General features: G+C 33.4%; 3 protein-coding genes across 7 annotated transcripts; 2 read left to right on the forward strand and 1 right to left on the reverse strand.

Annotated features, from left to right (window-relative positions):
• The first annotated feature begins 4,990 nt into the window (after positions 1-4,990).
• On the forward strand, positions 4,991-7,749 carry LOC120073753 (15-cis-zeta-carotene isomerase, chloroplastic). Its single transcript, XM_039026618.1, has 4 exons — positions 4,991-5,548; positions 6,053-6,199; positions 6,342-6,551; positions 7,225-7,749. Exons 1-4 carry the CDS (start codon positions 5,129-5,131, stop codon positions 7,558-7,560), a joined length of 1,113 nt encoding a protein of 370 aa, XP_038882546.1. The 5' UTR covers positions 4,991-5,128; the 3' UTR covers positions 7,561-7,749.
• Positions 7,750-11,532: 3,783 nt separating this feature from the next.
• On the forward strand, positions 11,533-14,101 carry LOC120088768 (protein FAR1-RELATED SEQUENCE 5). 2 transcript variants are annotated; one of them, XM_039046214.1, is made up of 3 exons: positions 11,533-11,858; positions 12,239-12,791; positions 13,801-14,101. In XM_039046214.1, exons 2-3 carry the CDS (start codon positions 12,246-12,248, stop codon positions 14,023-14,025), a joined length of 771 nt encoding a protein of 256 aa, XP_038902142.1. In that variant the 5' UTR covers positions 11,533-11,858; positions 12,239-12,245; the 3' UTR covers positions 14,026-14,101. The 2 variants fall into 2 exon arrangements, with proteins under 2 accessions (XP_038902142.1, XP_038902135.1); XM_039046207.1 differs by having other exon boundaries at positions 11,533-11,754.
• Positions 14,102-15,641: 1,540 nt separating this feature from the next.
• LOC120092852 (proline--tRNA ligase, cytoplasmic-like) lies at positions 15,642-21,176 on the reverse strand. 4 transcript variants are annotated; one of them, XM_039051083.1, is made up of 13 exons: positions 21,038-21,176; positions 20,523-20,588; positions 20,339-20,424; positions 19,790-19,882; positions 19,592-19,708; positions 19,005-19,192; positions 18,691-18,757; positions 17,872-17,994; positions 17,619-17,771; positions 17,240-17,524; positions 16,887-17,105; positions 16,298-16,391; positions 15,642-16,172 (listed from the first exon to the last, which is right to left on the reverse strand). In XM_039051083.1, exons 2-13 carry the CDS (start codon positions 20,566-20,568, stop codon positions 16,108-16,110), a joined length of 1,536 nt encoding a protein of 511 aa, XP_038907011.1. In that variant the 5' UTR covers positions 20,569-20,588; positions 21,038-21,176; the 3' UTR covers positions 15,642-16,107. The 4 variants fall into 4 exon arrangements, with proteins under 4 accessions (XP_038907011.1, XP_038907020.1, XP_038907029.1 ...); XM_039051092.1 differs by lacking the exon at positions 21,038-21,176 and adding an exon at positions 20,787-20,972; XM_039051101.1 differs by lacking the exon at positions 21,038-21,176 and adding an exon at positions 20,687-20,705.
• Between the last annotated feature and the right edge of the window lie 170 nt (positions 21,177-21,346).

Genomic DNA, 21,346 nt, shown 5'->3' on the forward strand with positions numbered 1-21,346 from the left:
ACTGATTATGGTTAAATCAAGTGGACAGAAATATATCTACAGTGAGGAGAGTGCAACTACTAAGCTATAGTGGTATGTCTCGGTAGTTAACGAATATTGATTAATTCGGTTTAAAGAGTTTAGTCAATTAATCTCAAATCATTGGAGCTCATAATTTTTATGTCCATTAGGTTCATCTACTAGCTCATAAAAGGATTAAACCTTATATTAGAATATTGAGTGAATTTGAAATGTTAAAATTCTAATTAAGGTTTGGATAATTATATTCGATATAATTAACGTTTAAATTTATTGAAATAAACGAATTTAGAGAGCTCAAGATATTTAAATATTGATTACATGAATAAGGATTCATGTTTAAATTAGGTGTTTTATTAATTTAATATTTAATATTAAATTATTATTTATTAATTTGATTAATAAATTTGTTTATTTAATTATTTAAAAATAAATCATTTTCAATTTATAATTCAATTTCATGACTATATTTTATTTTATTTAAAAAAATTAAAATTAAATAAAATCAAAATTGAAAAATCTTTTGAAATTGTAAAGTGGGATTATCCCACTTTTTTCACTAAATTAACATCTAATTAGTGGGTTTTGAAGTGTCAAGATATCAATTAGCTATTTTGCATGTTTAATTTGATTAAATACTGCATAAATCAATTGAATTGGTATACATGCAAAATCGATTTTGAAGAGAAAAATTGTTGGAACTATTTTCTCTCAACTCTCCAAAATTCCTTCTCTCCACCACTCAATCTAAAGCCTGAGATTAGTATAGAAGACTCTTTTGGAGGTCTACTACAAAGATTGAAGAAGGATTTTGTGGAAATCATCAAAGGTATTCTACTTGAAATCCTAATGATAAAAACTTTGAATATGCATGCTTGTTACTCAAATTAATGGAATTAGAGTGCTTAAGGATTCTGTTTGCTTCCGTGTCATGCATGCTTACTCTATCATTAATAATCCTAAATCCAATAAACGAACATCTAAGGCAGTCTTATGAGTCTTGAATTGTATGTGGAGACATACAGGGATCAATGTTCGAGATACAACCTAAAGGGTCTATAGTATAGGGATAAGGTTGGGTACCTTATCCTAGTAACATTATGGATAAGGCCTACTTTGTATTTGATACAAATGTAATGATCCAACGCATTAGTGTAGGTGACACGCGAGTGGGGGTATCTTATACAATGAGTTTGCATAAGAATGGATCGCGAAATAGTAACCACTAGATGTAACACCGTTGACTAGTTAGGTTCTTTATTCATTAGGATAACCTAGGCGACTTAGTCTTAATCCTGGGTATATTATGAACTGATTTATATGGATGAGAGTGGCTAGATCGTCGATCCAATAAGCCTACCATTTTGGAGACAAAACCGAGTGAGAAGTTATGAACATAATAATACAAGATGAAAGTCACTCCTTCCCGCCTTAAGGATAAGTAGATGAGTGTTCCCTTAAGTGGTGTCTCCAGGACTTGAACAAAGGGTCCTACCCTCTCGTTGGCCTGAGAGGGATTTTTGTTTATTGGTTGGACCATAAACAGGTTGTTCGTTAGAGAAGCACTGATATTTAAGGGGTCAGAGGTAACCCAAGGGTAAAATGGTAATTTGACCCAGTTGGAGTTACGAAAACTCATGAATGACTAATTTGCTGGTATTGATCTATATCCGTGGACACAGAAATATAACTGTAGTTAGAATAGTGCAGTTATAGGTCTTTAGTTGAGTGTACCCACAGTTAACAAATATTGATTAATTTGGTTAATGAGTTAGTCAATTAATCTCATATCGTTGGAGCTTCTGATTTACAGGTCCATCAAGTCCCCTTGTTAGCTCTCTAGAGGATACTTAAGAGGGATAATTTGAATTTTTCAAATTAATTTGAGGATAGTATATATTAATGTGATTAATATATAATTTAATTACAGATATGATCTATAATTAAATTGGAAAGTAATATTTGAATAAGATTTTTATTAATTAATTCAAATGAATTAGATTCACGAAGAATTAATTAATAAAGAAGTTTTACACATATACATGGGATGTATATGATAATTAAATATATACATTAAATTGGGTTTAATGTATCAATAATTATTTAATTATTTTACAAATTAAAATTAAATAAGTGTTATTTAATTGGGCTAATTAATTAAATAAATGTCATTTAGTATTTAATTATATAAAAGGAAAATATTAGGAAAAGGGCTTAGTTCTTCTCTATATAAAGACCTTCTTATGGCCCTTTGGGAATACACTGAGATACAGAACACAATACACAACATCATAGTGTTATTGGGCAAAAAATTTTCCCTAATCCATAAAGAAAATCCTCTCTATTCTCCAAAACTCTCTTCTTCTCTTCTTCTCCCAATAGTTGGATACCACATATCCCTCTATTGGAATCCCAGAGAATAACGAGGTTACACTCGTGGTAGTGTTCGAGATTATTCGAGAAATTGTTTGTGATCAAGATCGTTGGAGATTCGTTCGTTGAAACTAGAAGAGGATTGTTCGTGGAACTTGGGAATCTAAAAAGGTAAGAATCGTTCTAATCTTTTCCATAATGCATGCTAATTTACATGTTTAAATTTTGTTTTAATTCAATGATTATGTTTATGTAAAAATCAAATTGCGGGATGCAAGGCGTTTTAACAAAACGCTTTCGTTGCGGGATTCGATCCCCCTACACCTTTATATTTCAAGATTTGGTTGAAAAAGGCAAGGCCTACTTTTCATGCACTAGCTATTCCTTGCAAAACAAACAGCAACGAAAAGGAGTTAGATTTTCCTTAAATAAAGTCAATGCGGCCACATTGATCATTCACAGTCAATAATGAAATAAAAATTCTGCTAGTCTCTGAAAATGGCGCCAAAAACTTGATCGACCAAATATATAAAAGGTAAAATATTTCAGATAAGCAAGGTCTAAATGCAAGCATACACTGTCGAAGAAGTTATAATCTCAAAATATTCTAAGATCGAACCCACAGGACTAGCAGTAGTTTTAATTTGAACAAGACTGTAATTCTAATGCAACCGAAGGTAACCAAAATGAAGTGTGATGTAAATGAGTAGGAATTGAATTTAGAAACAGTAAACAATGGTACGAATAGGGCTAACAATGCTTCAACCTTTCAGATTCTGTGTTAAAAGTGATGCGGCCGCATTACACTAAGACAGTGAAATATGCATGAGCAGAAATCTATGTCTATTTGATCTGGTGTCCAATCCCTTTAGGAGTTATAAGAAGCTACTACCGAATGTTCCCATGGGTAGCTGAACCCTAGATTAATTTAAGTTCAATTTCTTTACCCTATGGTGTCCCTCATTCCTAAGGTGACATGACCCTCCTATTCCTATGCTCTTGGTCCCATATCCCTTTGTGAGATTTGTTTATACTCTAGTCTTCTCAGCATTAAAGCTCCACTAGATTGTTGAATTAAGTGACCAATTTAATTTACCAATATTAACTTTAATTTCAACAAAGAGAATGCATAAATCAAGTTGGTATGAAGTGCAATATTACTCGAGTCATAAAGACCCTATGGCATCTACATTATTGAACTCCTTAAAGAATTTAGCTCCTGATAGATGACATAATAACATTTTTATTAAATCAATAATCATTGCTACAATGTAGTTTGATTGATGAAAAGATAGAAAAATAAAATAATTACAAAATCTAAATGGAAAACAAAGCTAGAAAATAACAACTTTAAAGAACTTGGGAAGGTTCTCAAACTTCAAGTCTTTCCCTAGGATGATTTTTCCTTTTTCAAGGTGAAATCATTTCGCAAAATACACTTTCGTGGGAAGATATATTCTAGAACCACTAGTAGAGGAACTTTCATTCTTAAGGCTACTAACTTGAAATACTGAGAAGGAACCGAAGGACTACTGTAAAAGATGGTAGAACCGAAGGAACCGAAGAAGATGGGGGGAGGGGGGGCTATGGTGATTTGCATCCTTGAGGGGAAGGGTTTCCAACCTTTTTATAGGCATAAAAATAGATGGGGAAGGCTGGATGTCAAGCTTTGAGCAATTTTCAGGTGAAATCAAAACAAAAAAATGAGAACCGGTACTGCCTTTGACTTGTTCGATTTCTGAAATTTTAGGGCTAATTGTTGCGAGCGCATCACTTCTGCTAGGGGTGTGCATCGATCGATCAGTGTCATTTTTTGGAGAAAACCAACACTAAAAATTGACCAAAAAAGTGCGTGAAAACCAGCCAACGTTCGGTTTTTGTCCATTGATGAAGTGTTATTGTTAGGTTAACATAATTTGCAACTTTTTAAAATTTAAATCAATCATTTTTTATGAAAAAATTAAATCAATCATGTAGTAGGCTTGGAATTTAGGCAACATAAAAAGAAAATAGTAAATCAATACTAAGGCAATAAGCTTGGGCTTGGTTGGTGGTAGCGGGCTTACTTTTATACTTATTTTTTAGAAGAAAAAAATAATCTTTACATATATCGGTTGGGTTTCCAAAATTTTTATATGAAAACTGAAAACCGACCAATCGACTTCAATTCGGTCGGTTTCGATTGGTCAAATCGATTTTTTATGCTTTTATGCTCACCCCTAACTTCTGCTGTGGGCACATCAAATGTAAATTTTGGAGAAACAACCTTAAAATCTGCCAAAATTCAACTAATTAGCTTCAAATCAGCAAATAACAATGTTTAAGCATAATTACCTTCCAGAAAACTTAGTTTAATAAAACATGACTAAAATTTGAGGAAAACTCATGATCATGCACAAATCCATTTTTTCATAGTAAGAGTGCCCAAATAGAAATTTAAATTGATGCATTTTATGATATGAATCAATTATATAATATTTAAAAAATTAGTAAAATTTTGATGTTAATCTTGTACTAGATGTCTAAAATAATCAACTACATGAAAAAGTTGACTTTTACTTAGTTGTTGAATAGGCCTGCAAGCTGCATATACATAATTCCATAAAATCCAAAACCTCCTTTGAAGCGCACCAATTACCTCAGATTCTCTTCCATTTTCCATTGCTCAACCTCCTCGATCTTCATTGCCTTCTCCTCTTACTTTCCACTCACAACCACCTCACTATCCAGTGCTCCAATGGCGGTTGCCTCCGCCACTCCCCCTTTTTCCCCTCCATTTCTCTCCTCCCGTCGCCATCGCCGCCCTGATGCAACTACCCTCCGACCCTTTTCAATTTCGACCCCCAATTGCCCTCTGCAACTTCCCTTCTCATTCAACTCCACACCTATTTCCCGACGTCCTCGATTTGCCGCCGAGGCTTCTATTGGAGACAGCGAGAGTGGTGGGTCGACCTCTGTTTCCGACGACGGCGGCTTTGTCGGCGAGGACGCTGCTGCTTTTGATCTTTCCGACCAGAAATTGACTTCCTGGGTTTATTTCACTGTGATTTTGGGAGTTGTTCTGTTCGTGTTGAACGTTGTTTGGATTGATAACTCTGCTGGGGGGGTTGGGAAGGCCTTTGTTGATGCTGTTTCTGGAATTTCGGATAGTCATGAGGTTCACTTTCGTATCACTTCGTTTTCTTTAATTTTATTTCCATTTTGGAGCTGAATCCGAATATCTTATAGAAGGCAGTGTTCATTCAAATTCTGCTGTTTTATAGTTTAAATGTAGTGTTCCTCAAAATAGTAGAGATTTTCTTTCTCTCAGATGATTTTTACTGGTTGGTTTGGTTGCTAAGGCTTTTAGAAGGTTTAGTTTTGTCCTTGCTTTTAGTAAACTTCTAATGAATGATGGATGTAGGAGTTCTAAAATTGTATTCATTAGTAGCATTCTTGAGCCAAGTCGTCCGAAATTTGGAATGTTTCCAACTCAGTTAGAAAAAGTACATACATAACTCACGGATATTAAATTCAGTGACAAAGGTCTTGTGTGTCTTTTGTTTATCAATGATTGGGGAGGATGAACGTAGCATAAGGATTATTTTGCTCATGGTTTGATGTTGAATTTCGGAATCTCACTTGATTAAATGAATCTAAGTCTTGAAACTTTCTTTTGCAGGTTGTGATGTTGCTCCTCACGTTCATTTTTGCCATTGTCCATAGTGGTTTGGCTAGTCTCCGAGATCAGGGCGAGAAGCTTGTTGGGGAGCGAGCTTTTCGGGTTTTGTTTGCTGGAGTTTCTCTGCCATTGGCTGTTAGCACTGTGGTAGATACCTTACCTCTTCTTTTCTCTTGAACTTGATGAAGTAAATGCAATATGCTTGAAGTTATCTCAGTACCTATTATTCATTCAATTTCTCTGAATGCACAAGCATATTGACTTGTTTACACTAAGGAGTTGTATTCAGGTGTATTTCATTAACCATCGATACGATGGAGTACAGTTGTGGCAGCTCCAAAGCGTTCCCGGACTGCATCAACTTGTGTGGCTCAGTTCATTTGTCTCCTTCTTCTTCCTCTATCCTTCCACATTTAATCTGCTGGAGGTTGCAGCAGTCGATAAACCGAAAATGCACCTTTGGGAAACAGGCATCATTAGAATAACTAGGCATCCACAGGTATGTTTGTGTTTCATTATATTGAATGTTCATTTCATTTCCTTATAGTCTCAGGGTAGTATCAGGGTTTTATTGCTGATTAATACTTAGTTGCACTCATTTCCATGCATCCCTGTCAATCATGAAAGGGAAAAAATATTAAAAAAGAAAAGTTATCTTTTTTAGGAAAGGCAAATTTGCCACATGTCAACTTGTGATTGAGCACGTGAGTGGGCTACACAAAAATATATGTATAGCCCAGGATACACCCAATTATTTTTCTTTATTATTGTTAATCTAGTGGTTTCGGCTTGAATTCATTGATGAACTAGAGTTTTCATTGACCTGTTAGATCAGCTGGACGCATTTTATGTACTACTTGATTAATAGACCGATTTTTTATGTCAAAGTATTCATTGATAGTTGTTGAGTCATTCTTGTTAAATGATTAACAATAAGTTAGCCAACTGAAAGTTTAGAGACCAAAATTAGGATCCAAACTGAACTATATATCATGTTGCATCACATTTAGTCTGTTAGAATAACACAAAAGAAGATGAAAGACAAAATGGATTTCATCACTATCTATTTTGAGATCAGATGATATTTCAAGAGGGGAGGATAAAAAGACCACCAACCAGAAAACTCCCTTTCCATAAACACTGACCTTGCAAATCTTGGTTTCTCTTTGAAGATGGTTGGACAGGTGATGTGGTGCCTTGCTCACACAATCTGGATTGGGAACTCTGTTGCAGTAGCAGCTTCCATTGGTTTGATAGGACATCATCTGTTCGGCGTTTGGAACGGAGACAGGAGGCTAGCCAAGCGATATGGGGCAGATTTTGAAGCCGTGAAAAGGCGAACGAGCATTGTCCCATTCGCTGCCATTGTGGACGGTCGTCAAAAGTTGCCAGATGATTACTACAAGGAGTTCGTTCGCTTGCCATATCTATCAATCACTGCACTGACAATAGGTGCTTACCTTGCTCACCCTCTTATGCAAGCTGCTAGTTTCAGGCTTCATTGGTAACTCTATTTCTATGCTGCTAACTCTGTTGTATCAGAAATATACATCCTTTATTGTAAAAATCAAGGCAGAGAGAATAGAGAAATTTGAGCCCATAGTCATACCCCTACTTATTATAAAATTACATATATAGCATTTAAAAATCATAGAACCTTTTGAAATTATAAAAATACCCTTCATGTCCTTTTCTCATGCGATTGTCTAATTATAACGGTTGGATGTAGATTCAATAAGTCTTTGAAGTACATCACCCTTTACATTGAATAGTGAAAAATCTCAAACTCATTGTAATGGCTTCATCACTTCGATCTTTGCCGGACACTTTTTTTGGCAACAGTTTATTACATCAAGTTCTCTCTCTATCAACAATAAACATAGAAGTTTTAAAAAATGAAATAAAATAAATCTACTGTTTTGGTGATTGTACTTTAGGACTTATTTTATCATAATTTTTGTTTGTATTCCTAAATATTGAAATTTGGTTTCTGCTTGAAAGAAAAGCAAATATACAGTATATTGAAAATCAAATTTAGTTTGTGTAGTTTGTAAATACATTTTAGCCTTCATTATTTTTAACAATCTAGGTTTAAGAGTTCCTATTAAATCTTAACAATATTTTTTATGATAGGGATAATATGTTATTGGAAATATTAAACCATGTAGGGACTAAATTCAGTACAAATTAAAATTCAAAGAATAACTAACTTGTTATCAATTTTGAAAGTATAAAGATTAAGAACATGTTAGAGAGTAATTTTGAAATAGTTAAAATCATTTTTGACATTTTTCAAATTGTTTCCAAACATACTTTTAATTATTCAAATTCAATTTTAATTGTATGGAATTCGTACTTAACAATATAAAATCAAAAATTAAATTGATTTATCTTTTATTTTGAATCATTAAAGTTATGCTTTGAAGTAAATTTGAAAATGACAAAAGTAAATTTAACTACTTGAAAATCACTTCCACTAATTTTTTTAAAAAAATAATGTAATTTAAATAACTAATGAACAAAACAGAGTGAATGTCAAATTGTTCTAAAAGATAGGGTAGGTAAATCGTGGACTACCCCATATATGATTTTCCTAAATCGTGTATCACATCCACAAGTTAATAAATGAATCATGGACCCCGTACACGATTTTGGCCTAAATCATAGATCCCTTTAGGGATGTTCAAATGACCCGACAACTCAAACAATTCATACTACCTAACCTAAATTGTAAGGGTTGGGTTGGGTTAGGTTGGATTTTTTTATATTTTTTTTCAGATTTGATTGGATTCGGGTTGCACTTTTAAAAATTCGGGTTGACCCAACCCAACCCAAATTTCTTATATATATATATTATAATTTATAAATATTATAACTCATATATATTTTTATGATGTTTGTATGAAGTTCGTCATAGATATTTTGGATTTTAATACTTAATATTTGAGTTTTATGAAATTTTAATTATTAGTATGTGTTGTACACAAATTTAATATTTTAAGTTAATAAAAAAGAAAAGAAAAAGAATAAATAACCCGACAACCCAACCCCACCAATCCGAATTTAAAAGGGTTGAGTTGGGTTGGGTTGGGTTGGGTTGGGGACCTTATTCGGGTCATTCAGGTTGCCAACCTGACCAACCCAAATTTTTGGAAAAATCCCCCAACCCAACTCATGTACACTCCTAGACTCATTACATGATTTACACAATGATGTTGCCAACTGGATGCCATTGAAGACACGAAACTCGTGGACATGATACACGATTTCCACATGTTATAATTTTTAAAGATTAATAGGAAGGAAACTTAATCAAAATGAATCAGAGATTTTTTTCAGAATTCTTAGTATGAGGTTCTCTGTCTAGGCTAATTCCTTTTGTATAGAATACGAATAAAGAAAGTAGTTTACTCATGTCCAGGCACAACAAAATAAAAGGAAAAACTCAACTTTCAAAGTAGTGAAGTTCTCTTAGGGCGAGGCACCGAAGATGTTCGAGACTCAACCTGCATTCATCATTAGTAATCAAAATCTACTTTTTGATAAGTGATTCACCAGCCATTAAAAATATTTTAAATAATATTTTCTAATTTGACTCATTTCGTACCTACAATTGAAAAATCACTTCAAATAAGAAAGAAAATTGACACATTAAATTTACGAAACCCTCCCAAATCTATTTCGAAAAATATTTCCAAGTTTTAGCAATTCAATTTACCTAAATTTATTCACGTCTGAATTTTGAAATTTCCTTTTATGCATATATATTCTTCAATTCTCTGCATTAATTCAAAATTTGAAGTAGAATTTCATCATTTTCAACAACAACATTAAGAGTTTTGTGTAGTAGTATCCATTTATAAAAGATTGAATAAGAAATACATCTCTAGTATATATGTTAGATTGCATGAATAAAATAATATCACTTCTATATAATGGTATATATCTCAAATTAAATATGACAAATAAAAATAGGTATATGTGACAATAGTGAAGAAAAAATTCAAGGTGAATTGATGAAAATATATTACAAATAATTAATTAAACAAAAAAAAAGGTCAAATTAACATAATAAATGTGGAGAGAGAACCAACTATGTCGAGAATTAAGAAAGAATAATACATTAATTTGCCGGACAAATTAACACAATAATTGCTAAAAGATGCTATATAGAGAATTAAGAAAGAATAATAGATGGGATTTTTTTTTCTCCTAGGCAGCATTAATATTTAAAAGGACAAAAGAAAAAAAATCAAACTCGTGTATGGGATACACGATTTTTGTATAATTAATCATCTCAATACACGATTTCCTCCAAATTTATCAATAGTTCATCTATCATGAATTTGTTTTTTAAACAACATTAATTTTTTAAAAAAAAATTGCTACTATCCTATTTTGGTGATTTTTTTAAAAAAAATTACATTATTATTGTAATTAATCTCAATTCCAAATAGAGACAGTTACAAATATAGCAAACAAGCCCAAAATATTAATCAGTACAATAAAAAAAATGGTAGATACAGCAAAATTTAGATAGTCTATAGTAATAGACTAACTAGTAGGAGTTTATTAATGATACATCATATCGTTTATAGAAGTATATTAGTGATAGACCGTATAATAGATAGACTTTATTATATTTACAATTTGTTTAAAATGTTGACTTCGTTATTATTCTTAAAAATTATATCATTGCAATTATTAACCTAATTAAAGTATTTTTAGTACCCTATATTACTAAATCTCGCCTCACTCTGTGATCATATGTACTTCGTAGTTTAAAATTTATGAAACATTCAATTTGACTCATAAACTTTGGAATTCTTTTTTTTTTTTTTTAATGAAATGAAATTAATGTATTCCCCTAAATTTTAAGTTAATTTTAGATGATATCAATTGAAATAGATAAATCATCATTTTAATTTGTTCAATAAAGCATTATTTTATTTTATTTTTATAATTTTTTAGAAATATTTATCGACATCGACATTTTATTGATAAAGTTAATAGAACAATATTTTTGTCAACATAGACATTTTAAACAATGATTGTAAATATGATATTAAATTTTTGTCGATGCGTCAATATTTTTTACGGGTTCGAATTCGATACATAGGAGGGTTAAATCGACATTTTTATTATATTGTAAAAATAATCCATAAGGTATAAGAAATAAGCAACAAAATATAGCTAATGTGAATATAATATAAATAATACACCTTTTAACGTATTTAAAAAAATATATAAATATTTTATTTGTTAATTTAAATTATTTTTATAATTTATTTCAAAAATTTAATCGGAATCAATATTTTTTATCGACATTTCTCTAAAATTTAAATCTTGACATTTTGGTAATGTCGACATTTTCGTGGACATCGAGAGGCAACACATTTAAGTACATATTAAATATTAAAAACAAACTTTACCCAAAAATAATAATAATAATAGTATTTTTTTTAAAAAAAATATGGAAACACACGCTTTGTAATTTTCCCAAACTGACACTGAACAGAACCACTCATTCACTCTCACCGTTCCCTTCTTCCCGGCGAAATCAACCGCTTCCGCCGGCGACCTTCTTCCCCTTCAACCTCCCACCTCCATGGCCAAAAAGCTTCCACATCCCCTCACCCATTTCTCCATCATGCGCTTTCTGTTCTAGGGTTTCTTTCCTTTCCCCTCTTCTGTGTTTCCTGGTGAGTGACTTCACTGGTATTCTCTCCTTGTTTTGTTTGTCTACACAATGCCTTGCTTTCTGCCAACGTATAATGGTCCCCATATTCGTAACGCTCTTGTAGAAGTAAGTTTTCGGGTCTAATTCGTAATCGGGTCTCGCATTACTATGCCCAATTTGACGGCATGTTATCTAGTTTTGTCTCTTTTTGAGCTTTATTCTCATTTCTCTTGTATTTTTGCCTTTCCTCAGTCTTTTCTTGGGCAATCTGCGTCTGCGGTGGGGTGGGAAATGTTGATTAAACCTTCTGTTTGTAGTTTAATGTCTTGGAAGTTGGAAGTTTCTTAAATCTTTTCTTCGTTTCTTGTAATTTTTTATGGGTTATTGAGATAGAATACGGAGGCATTCGATATTTGCGGATCTGTTGTGTACAATTCATTCATATAATTCGTTTTCTCCTTCCTCGTGTTTCCATTGGTGGAAGCTTGACTTATATGCTTCTGTAGGAAAGTAATGGACTGCCAATCCAGTCACACATTTGATTCAGATGAAAGTGACATCGATATTCAGACTGAAATCTGTGAGAAGGGTGGGAGTATAGATGATATTCGTAATGACTTGGACTTTTGCTTGCGTGATGATGATAAGGTAGCAGAACAATCTGTTGTAGATTTACCTATGGATGGAGTAGGACCATACATAGGTATGGAGTTCAGTTCTAGAGACGAAGCTAGAGAATTCTATGTTAATTATGGTAGGCGTGTTGGATTCACCGTACGAATACATCATAATCGTCGTTCCCGTGTAAACAATCAGGTGATTGGTCAGGATTTTGTCTGCTCAAAAGAAGGATTTCGTGCTAAAAAGTATGTATGCCGAAAAGACAGGATACTTCCAGCACCACCAATTACACGAGAGGGATGTCAAGCAATGATGAGATTAGCTTTAAGGGATGGAGGGAAGTGGGCTGTCACTAAATTTGTTAAAGATCACAATCATCTGTTACTGAGTCCTAGTAAAGTCCCATGGCGAGGATCTGGAAAAAACTTGCTCAATGAGGTATGTTTTTAGACTTGTTTGTTTTACATAACTAATATACTCCCCATAGGCATTTCTATTGACAATTTCCTCGCTTGTTATAATTCAGTGTGTATTGGTTCTGTTTTCTATCCCGTTGGTTATCAAGCTTGCTTTGTTAGTTTGCATTAGAAAGCTATTCAATCATCAAACTCTAGAATCAAAATTTTGGTTGATAATCGTCTTTCGTGTAGAAAGAAAAGGCATTGCGTTTACCTTTTGGTTCTTACTCATTTTTTCCAACATGCTTGATGATGGGATACCTTGAATTGGATTTTTTCTTTGAAATTCAGTTATGGTAAAGGCTACTACAACTGCATGATGTAGAACGAATAATTGAAATTCTAGTTTGTGTTTTTTTCCCTATAAGTGGTAGAGTTAGTTTAATAATCAACTTTATGTTGGTTATTCTATAATACTGCCATCATCCGCTGGTTATTGTAATCAGAAATATCGACTTTAGGGTCCGTCAATAACATTTTATCATTGATCTTATATCTTCTGAAATATTTTGTTTCAAAAGGAAGCCATCTCTAATTCATTACCCTCTTTTTGCCATAGCTTTGACCATGTACATTATGCATTCATCTAATTGTCCACCCAAAACCCCTTATCTTTTTTTTTAGTACAATAAGGGTAAGGGGATTTGAACTATAGATAGTTCAGTCAATAACACATCCATATGCCAATTGAGTTGTGCTTGCTTTGTCCAAAACCCCAAAATGGATTTTTATTTTGTGTTTCCATGTCAGTATGGTCATCTGAAACGCAATCAAAAGAGTTTAATGTTTTACCTTTTGACTAAATTGGTAAGGATTAGCATTCCATCTTTTCAGTTTGAGTGGCTATGATGCTTCATTTTCTCCATATCTGGAATTTTTATTTGAAAGCATTTATGAAACAACTCTCTTGAAGCCTTTAGCTTTTATCATCTTTCAAATACTCATAAAATTGATTAGTTGGCGTCGGGCGTGTGCTCATTATTTTGCAGGATGAAAAGGATAAGCGGATTCAAGAATTATCTATTGAGTTGTACAATGAGAGGCAGAAATATAAGAGAAAATGTGCTGCATATGAAGAACAATTGAAAACAATTTTGAAGGAGCTGGAAATGCACACAGAATGTATATCAAACAAAGTTGCAGAAGTAGTAAAGAGCATTAGAGAAGTTGAAGAGGAAGAAGAATCAGAAGGTTTGAATGAAGGCTGGATTTAAATTATCACAACTTCACTAACTTATCATATATCATATCTAATCTTAGGTACGGTTTTTTTTTTTTTTTTTTTGTTAGTCCTATCCCTCAAATTTACCTTCTCAATATGTTTAGATCTGTTCACTTAAAAGAACACATAAGCATACACTTTTTTTTTTTTTTTTTGTTAGTCCTATTATCACCCAAATTTTAACTCACATTGTAGAGATGGATAATGACTTCTTTGAGGAGCATTTTAGTGTATAAATTATTTATCCACGTGGCATGCTGCTTGACATCTGGAAAATTGTCTGACCTGACAATGACGTGGATTTTGTCATCCTATATTAAAACGTATCTATGAAAAGGAAACAAAAGATCTCTTTGGCAACATTTTCTAGTTTTCTGTTACTTGTTTTTCTTTAATTGTTTTCTCATTTTTGTTTTCTAAATGGAAGTAAAAACGTGTTTAGTAATATTTAAATTGAAGAATATTTTGTAATATTGAAATTTAAATTTTTCGAAATTATAGTTGAAATTGTTTTAATTATGTTTTCATGTATGAGATATTATTGTCTGTATTAGGACATTCCAGATTTTTTTCCCTTGAAATGAGAATTAGGTTGAAAATTATCCATTTAATCATATAGTTTTTTGAAAACGAAAACATTAGATTTCTTTGAGATCTTTTTTTCCAAAAAAAATGAATAAATTTCACAGAGAACTTGATCCTCAAATTCTTCGTAAAAATCACTCCTACTCTCTAATTTTTGCGAGATTTGAAATTTTGACCTCTCGATCGAAGATTAACTAGTTAACTTCTGCTTAAATTGGGTTTAAGCTATAGTATTGATTCCCAACATAGAATATTGGAATGCAATAGGAAAGTGGAAAGTGGCAAACCATGGTAAGTTAGACTTGTGTGGTATGAAAAATTGCAACTTCTAATAACACTAGGTTTTTTCTAAGTTCAACGCACGAGTAGATGAGACTTCAAATCTCTAATCTTCATCCAAGGTTCAAGTGAACCCTCTTAGATACGAGAGGAGTTGGATAATTTAAAATATATATTATGCCATCACTGCTCACTTCATCTAATTTTCTTGAGCACCTCAACTTATTTAAGGGAGTGGAATGATTCTTTATGTACAAGTTAATATTCAAATAACAATGCTTCTCACATGGAGGTCTTAGTACAATAACTTTATCCATGAACTTTATAATTTAATGAATTAAACTATCTTTTCTTTGTTGTCAAACTCATATAGTTATTAAACAATACTTAAAAATTGTTCAAAATTTGTCATTCATAATAGATATAACCAATTGAACCAATTGAACTATGCTCATGTTGACACGACACGAAATGAAAATTATATTTTCATTCATTTAACAAAACTCAGCTAGTCAAATTAATCCAATTGATTCTCATAAAATGCTTTGCTTTGGTTGAATTATTCAGCCAACAAACTCTAACCATCCATTCAAACAGAACATGCCTTACCTCCAAGAATCTAAATATCTATAACAATAGTTTGAATCTCACTGTTGCCCGGGGAGGGACGTAATGAAATGAATCTATAAAGATTAGAATACTAGACAAACTATATCTATAGAAGACTCTCATAGAACATAGAAGAGCTATAAGGGTGACTTTTTCACTTAACATAATAGTATGGAACAGAAGACTAGGTGCTTTGATTATCTAACTGTTTCAACGAGGCCTGCTGCTTAACTCAAATACAAACTGGATATATCCAATATGGCTACTCTTCCCCTTAATTATCATTTATCATTACAGCAACAATCCGTCATTAAATGATTTCAGTGAAATATACGAAAAAAGAGTAATTTGCTCCCCAAAAAAAAAGATATAAAGGCAAAACCCAGAAATTTTCAAAAAGAATAAATCCAAGCATGCAAAACAAAGTGAAGTGTTCTTTAGTTAAGTGAATGCTTTTTTTCTTCATCGTATAGGAGTGCCTTAGAAGTACTGATGAACTCAGAATTAACTGAACCGAATGCCCTCTATTCAATAACTCTTAAATGCTGATTTCTCGACACATATCCTGGCGCGACGTAGGAGATAAACACAAGCTAATAGCTTAGTAGCTTCGACCCCAATAGCTCCATTTTTTTGCAGGTTTCCCAGATGCAAAACATTTGGTACCTGAGCACAAACATCATAGTAAATTCAAGAAAACCAAACAAAGTTGCTAACAAATTTCCCAAGATGATATAAATTCCTATTATCGAAAATAAAACAAACTACAGATTTGGACTGAAGTTTAGTACCTTCTGGAAGTGCGGGCTGTTCGAACGGGGAACATAAGGTTTTAGCTGCTCCCATCTCACCCTTGGTCCTTGTTTTCACATCCTTCTCAACCTCCTGGAGGAGCATAACAATGAAACCACTTTTTAGAGAAAAAAGTACACCAGTAAATGATAAAAAGGTTGGCTAGCTAGAACAAATATATTTCAGAACACTTCTCCCAATTTACTCAACATACTAATACAAACTTCAGTATAAACTAAATACTTGAAAATGTATTTACTCAAGCCAGTGATCAATAGAGTTCAAAATAATGGAATATTATTCTAAAGATGCAGCAGCCAAAAGGAGCAACAAACTCTTCCTGCTACGGAAACAAGATCCACAAAAAACAAATTCAACATCAAACCAGGATTTTACTGGTGATTCTGCAAATAGATTCCAGCATATGAAAGCATATTGAGTACTGGAAAACAATAACCATAAAAATCCCTTCAACTAATCAAACAAAATTATGGTTGCCTCATGATAAGTCAGAACCAAAACGTAGCCAGTCAATTATAAACAACACGAGTAGAATCAACATAGTGACAAGAGACATCGAAGCTATACCTCTTCATCACACCATGGAGCTAATATCATTTTCTTCTGACCGAGGGCTTCAGTAAACTCCTCCCATGTATTAATAACTTGAATGCACTTATCTCGTTTTTCTTTTGCCGCATCAAACAGGCTTTGTTGAATACTCTCTAGCAATTCTTTCACTTGTTCAACCAGTGAATCCCTAGGTATGTCCTTTTTTCCCGAATTATCACGGCGAACAGCACGCACCTAAAAATAAGTAGAACTATATATTAGCATTTTGTATCAACAAAATCCAAGTTATTAACAGTTATAGCTTGTTAGTGAGGAGGAAATACTATTTCAATGGTGAGGGAAAACATCAACAGATAAAAATAAGTAACCTGATTGTTTGCCAAGTCCTTGGGCCCTATTTCAATCCTGAGTGGAACACCTTTCATTTCCCAGTGAGAGTACTTCCATCCAGGAGAGTAATTATCCCTAGAGTCTACCTCTGCACGAATTCCTGCTTCGGACAATGTATCCAAAGTGGCAGAACAAGCATCAAAAATTCCTTGAGTGTCTGCATCTTTGTAAGGTACAGGAACTATAATAACTTGAACTGACGCAACTTTAGGAGGCAGCACCAATCCTTTGTCATCTCCATGAACCATAACCATCACACCAATCTGCATACAATTTGGAAAGGCTAGATTAACAGACACAGATATTCACTCTGACAAGGTACCTAAGGGCTAGGCAAATGCACGTATCAAATATTACCGTCCTAGTACTATAGGCCCAAGAATTTTGCCAGACCATAGCTTTCTCCCCCTTTTCATTTTCAAAGTTGATTTCAAACATTTTTGCAAAATTTTGACCCAAACAATGTGAAGTCGCACCCTGAATTCCACGACCAGTGTTTGGGATAAATGCCTGCATATCACACAAGACGGAATGGTTTATACAACATAAACCAGTAGCGGATACTGATTCACCATGCTGAAAATAGTCGCAACATTTAGTCAACTTATACCTCAACACTTGTGGTGTAAAGGCCACCAGCAAACTTCTCCATCTCACTCTTCTTGCCCTTGATAACAGGAATCGCCAGGTATTCTTCATATATGCATCTATACAGTTCCAATATCTCAAGAACCTGGAGAAAAAAAAAACAAAACAAAAAACGTAACCTTTAAATAATGACCACAGTTACCCAAAAACTGCATGATTTCAGGGTTAAATTGAAGGGTGTTATCTCCCCTGGATACGTTAAGAATAAGATGGATATTTAACCTTCCCTCTTCCCTTTATATTCTTTCAATTATTCACATAACTTTGTTTTCTACCTAAAGAAAAATGAGGAAACACAGAAAGAAATCAGAAGCATAACAGCTATTATCCATTAGTTGATCCATGCACAATGGAACATGGTTCATTGTACACAAAATCAATTGATAAAACATAATGCATTGCACAAAATATGAGCTCAAGATGTTTCTTATTAAAATAAAATAAAATTAGAATTCACTAACAAACTCCAATCTGTAAAAACAAAAACAAAAACAAAAAAAAGAAAGAAAGAAAGAAAAACCAGTTTTGACTGTTAAAAGGTATCTAATATATAAAATCTAAATTTCATGAGAAAAATGATAGCTAAATAGCACCATAATACTGTCCAACTGAAGAAAACCCATCCTCGGGTTCAAAGCACCCCAGGATGATCACTTGAAGAACTTGGCGCTGCCAAGTTAGACCACACTCATTCTTTTGGCTTCCAACCAAAGCGAGTTTTACATGTTTGAATCCCCAAATTTGCTCAGGATTAAAAAAGAAAATTAATACTGTTTGATACCTCTGTATCTGCTTCATCCTTAGTAGCAAAAGCAGTATGCCCTTCCTGCCAAAGGAACTCACGACTCCTGCAGTCAGTAGTTAATAAAAATCAGTGTTTTCTCTAAATGGTTTAAAATAATTTTGAAAAAATGAAGTGCATAAACATTTCTTATGAGTTCAAGAAGATTATTCTGACTTATGCAAATAAGACACATTTAATTAAGAACATTGAACACATTATTAAACATCTAACTGTTAACAGGTCCAACGTAGTCCATCAACATAATGGACTGAAAAGGAACAAAAAAATAAAGCACGAGCATGAGTAATTGCCTAATAAATGGTGTGGGATGGCTGAACTCCCATCTCACAACATTGCACCACTGGTTAAGTTTCAAAGGCAAGTCACGGTGGCCCCTGATCCACTTAGAATAGTATGGATACATAACAGTCTCACTTGTAGGGCGAATTGCAATGGGCACTTCCAAGTCAGACTCCCCAGATTTTGTCACCCAAGCAACCTTCAAATAAATGCCAAGTACCAAATTATCAGCACTAAACCACAGTGGCACCTTTAACAACATAAAAATTTAAAATGAATGAAGAGAACATAAGGAATGAGAACAAACCGAGGACATAGAACCAAACACTGAGAGGCACTCAGCATAATCAAAACATAATGAAGATTGAGACAATATTCATATGCCAATGACCATGACAACTATACCATCACTTAACTGGTATTGCGCCCACGGCAAAGATAGTAAGCATTTCAAACTTCATCATATAAATGAGATACCCATTTCTCATAAATAAATAATGAACAAAAAAAATAATTAAAACAAACAAAGATAATAAGCATTTCAAATTCAAATGGAGAAGTTTCGCTATTGTTGCATATACGAATAATAAAACATCACCTCAGGAGCAAAACCTTCTATATGATCTTTCTCTCTTTGTAAGACGCCAGGAGATACAAAAAGTGGAAAATAGCAGTTCTTGATTTTCATTTTCTTAATTTCTGCATCAAAAAATACCTGCACCGATGACAAATTAAATCTTCGAACTTCAAAACAAGAACAGAGTAAAATTGACAATATAAAGAGTAGCATCCTTACTTGCATAGTCTCCCAGATAGATATCGCCCACGGCCTTAGTATATAGCAGCCAGAGATATCATAATACTCAATCATTTCTCCACTGACAACCACCTAGACAAACTAGAAGAAGAACTATTCAAGTCATCGAAAAGAACCCGTTCATAACATTACTAGGGAGCTTCATCTAACATCTTAAAATCTTTTTTTCCTTATTGTTTATCTCAAAAAATAAATTATTTCATTGATCAATGACATTTTACAAAGCAGCATAGAAGTTCTAAAAATCAATAAACCTTACAAACGAAAATATACATTTCTCTCCAATGTTAAAGGAAAATGGTTCAAGCCTTGTCAAATTCAAATGTAATGAGAAGGAGAAAACTCAACACATACTATTAATTTTACACATGGATTGAGACATGTACTTTGACAGCCTTGCAGTGAAACTACACAATCTACCTTCACTACAACGGCTATCAAACAACATTGTCAAACTCATACGAACTTTACCAAACACAAAATGTCATTCTACAGTGAAGAAAACAAAAATCCTGCAAGAAACAGCACCTCAGAATACCACTCTCCAAAGTTATCGTCCTTCTTATTAGTTAGACCTAAACCAGTCTCTTTCTTCACCTCCTTCTTTTTGCCACCTGCCCAATAAACAACAAAGAATCAGTAAACACAAACCAAACAGGGGAATAGGAAACGATTACACAAACAATTACTGTAGTAAAGGAACAATATTTACCAGCTTTTGGATTAGTAGCAGAGCTACCAGGCTTAGGACCAGCCATGGTTTTCAGTTTCTTAACTCCTGCACGAGAGTCGCCGTAAAAGAAACCAATTAAACAAACTAATGAATAAGTAGGCATTGAGAGAATAAGCAGAACAGAAGAAGGAATCCAAGTCAACCCGATGAAATTTGAATTGGGATGAATTCAATTGCCAAAATTTCCTACAAATGACACGAGATAAACAAGGAAACACAAGTAATCAAGCCATACAGACCTACCCCATCAAGGATTTCTATATATATATATAAAGTGAGAATTGTACTCAGATTTCATATCCTTCCCAGAAACATATACGAAAAGTCATAAACAGGATATGAATTTGTAATGGTTCAGATAGAGAAAATTGAAATGAAGATAAGGAGGAGCCCTTGAAGAGTCAAGCAAGAAAGAAACTCTAACATTCTTGATAACAAAAGAAAAGAGGGAGTGTGAAATTGAAGTGAGAAAAAGAGCTTATAAGAAAGCTTACAATGGATTTGGATGAAGAGGCGGCTGCGAGGAGGCAGGGACAGTGATGAAATGCGCAGGGAAGATCGAGGGTGGAGCACAGGGACAGGGCAGAGATGGCTTTGACTAATCACTCCATTGCATCTTCGGTTTTGGGCTGGGCCTGACTTTCCCCGCCACTTTCTTTTTTCTTTTTTTAATTATAACGGAAAATTGCAAATATAGCCCCTTTATGGCTGATAGACCGGTACCAATGTTGTGGTCTATCAATCCTATCGACAATATAGTCTATTAATGATAGACTATCTAAATTTTATTATATTTATAATCT

This window comes from Benincasa hispida, chromosome 1 (assembly GCF_009727055.1).
Source record: "Benincasa hispida cultivar B227 chromosome 1, ASM972705v1, whole genome shotgun sequence".
NCBI classification, from domain to species: domain Eukaryota; kingdom Viridiplantae; phylum Streptophyta; class Magnoliopsida; order Cucurbitales; family Cucurbitaceae; genus Benincasa; species Benincasa hispida.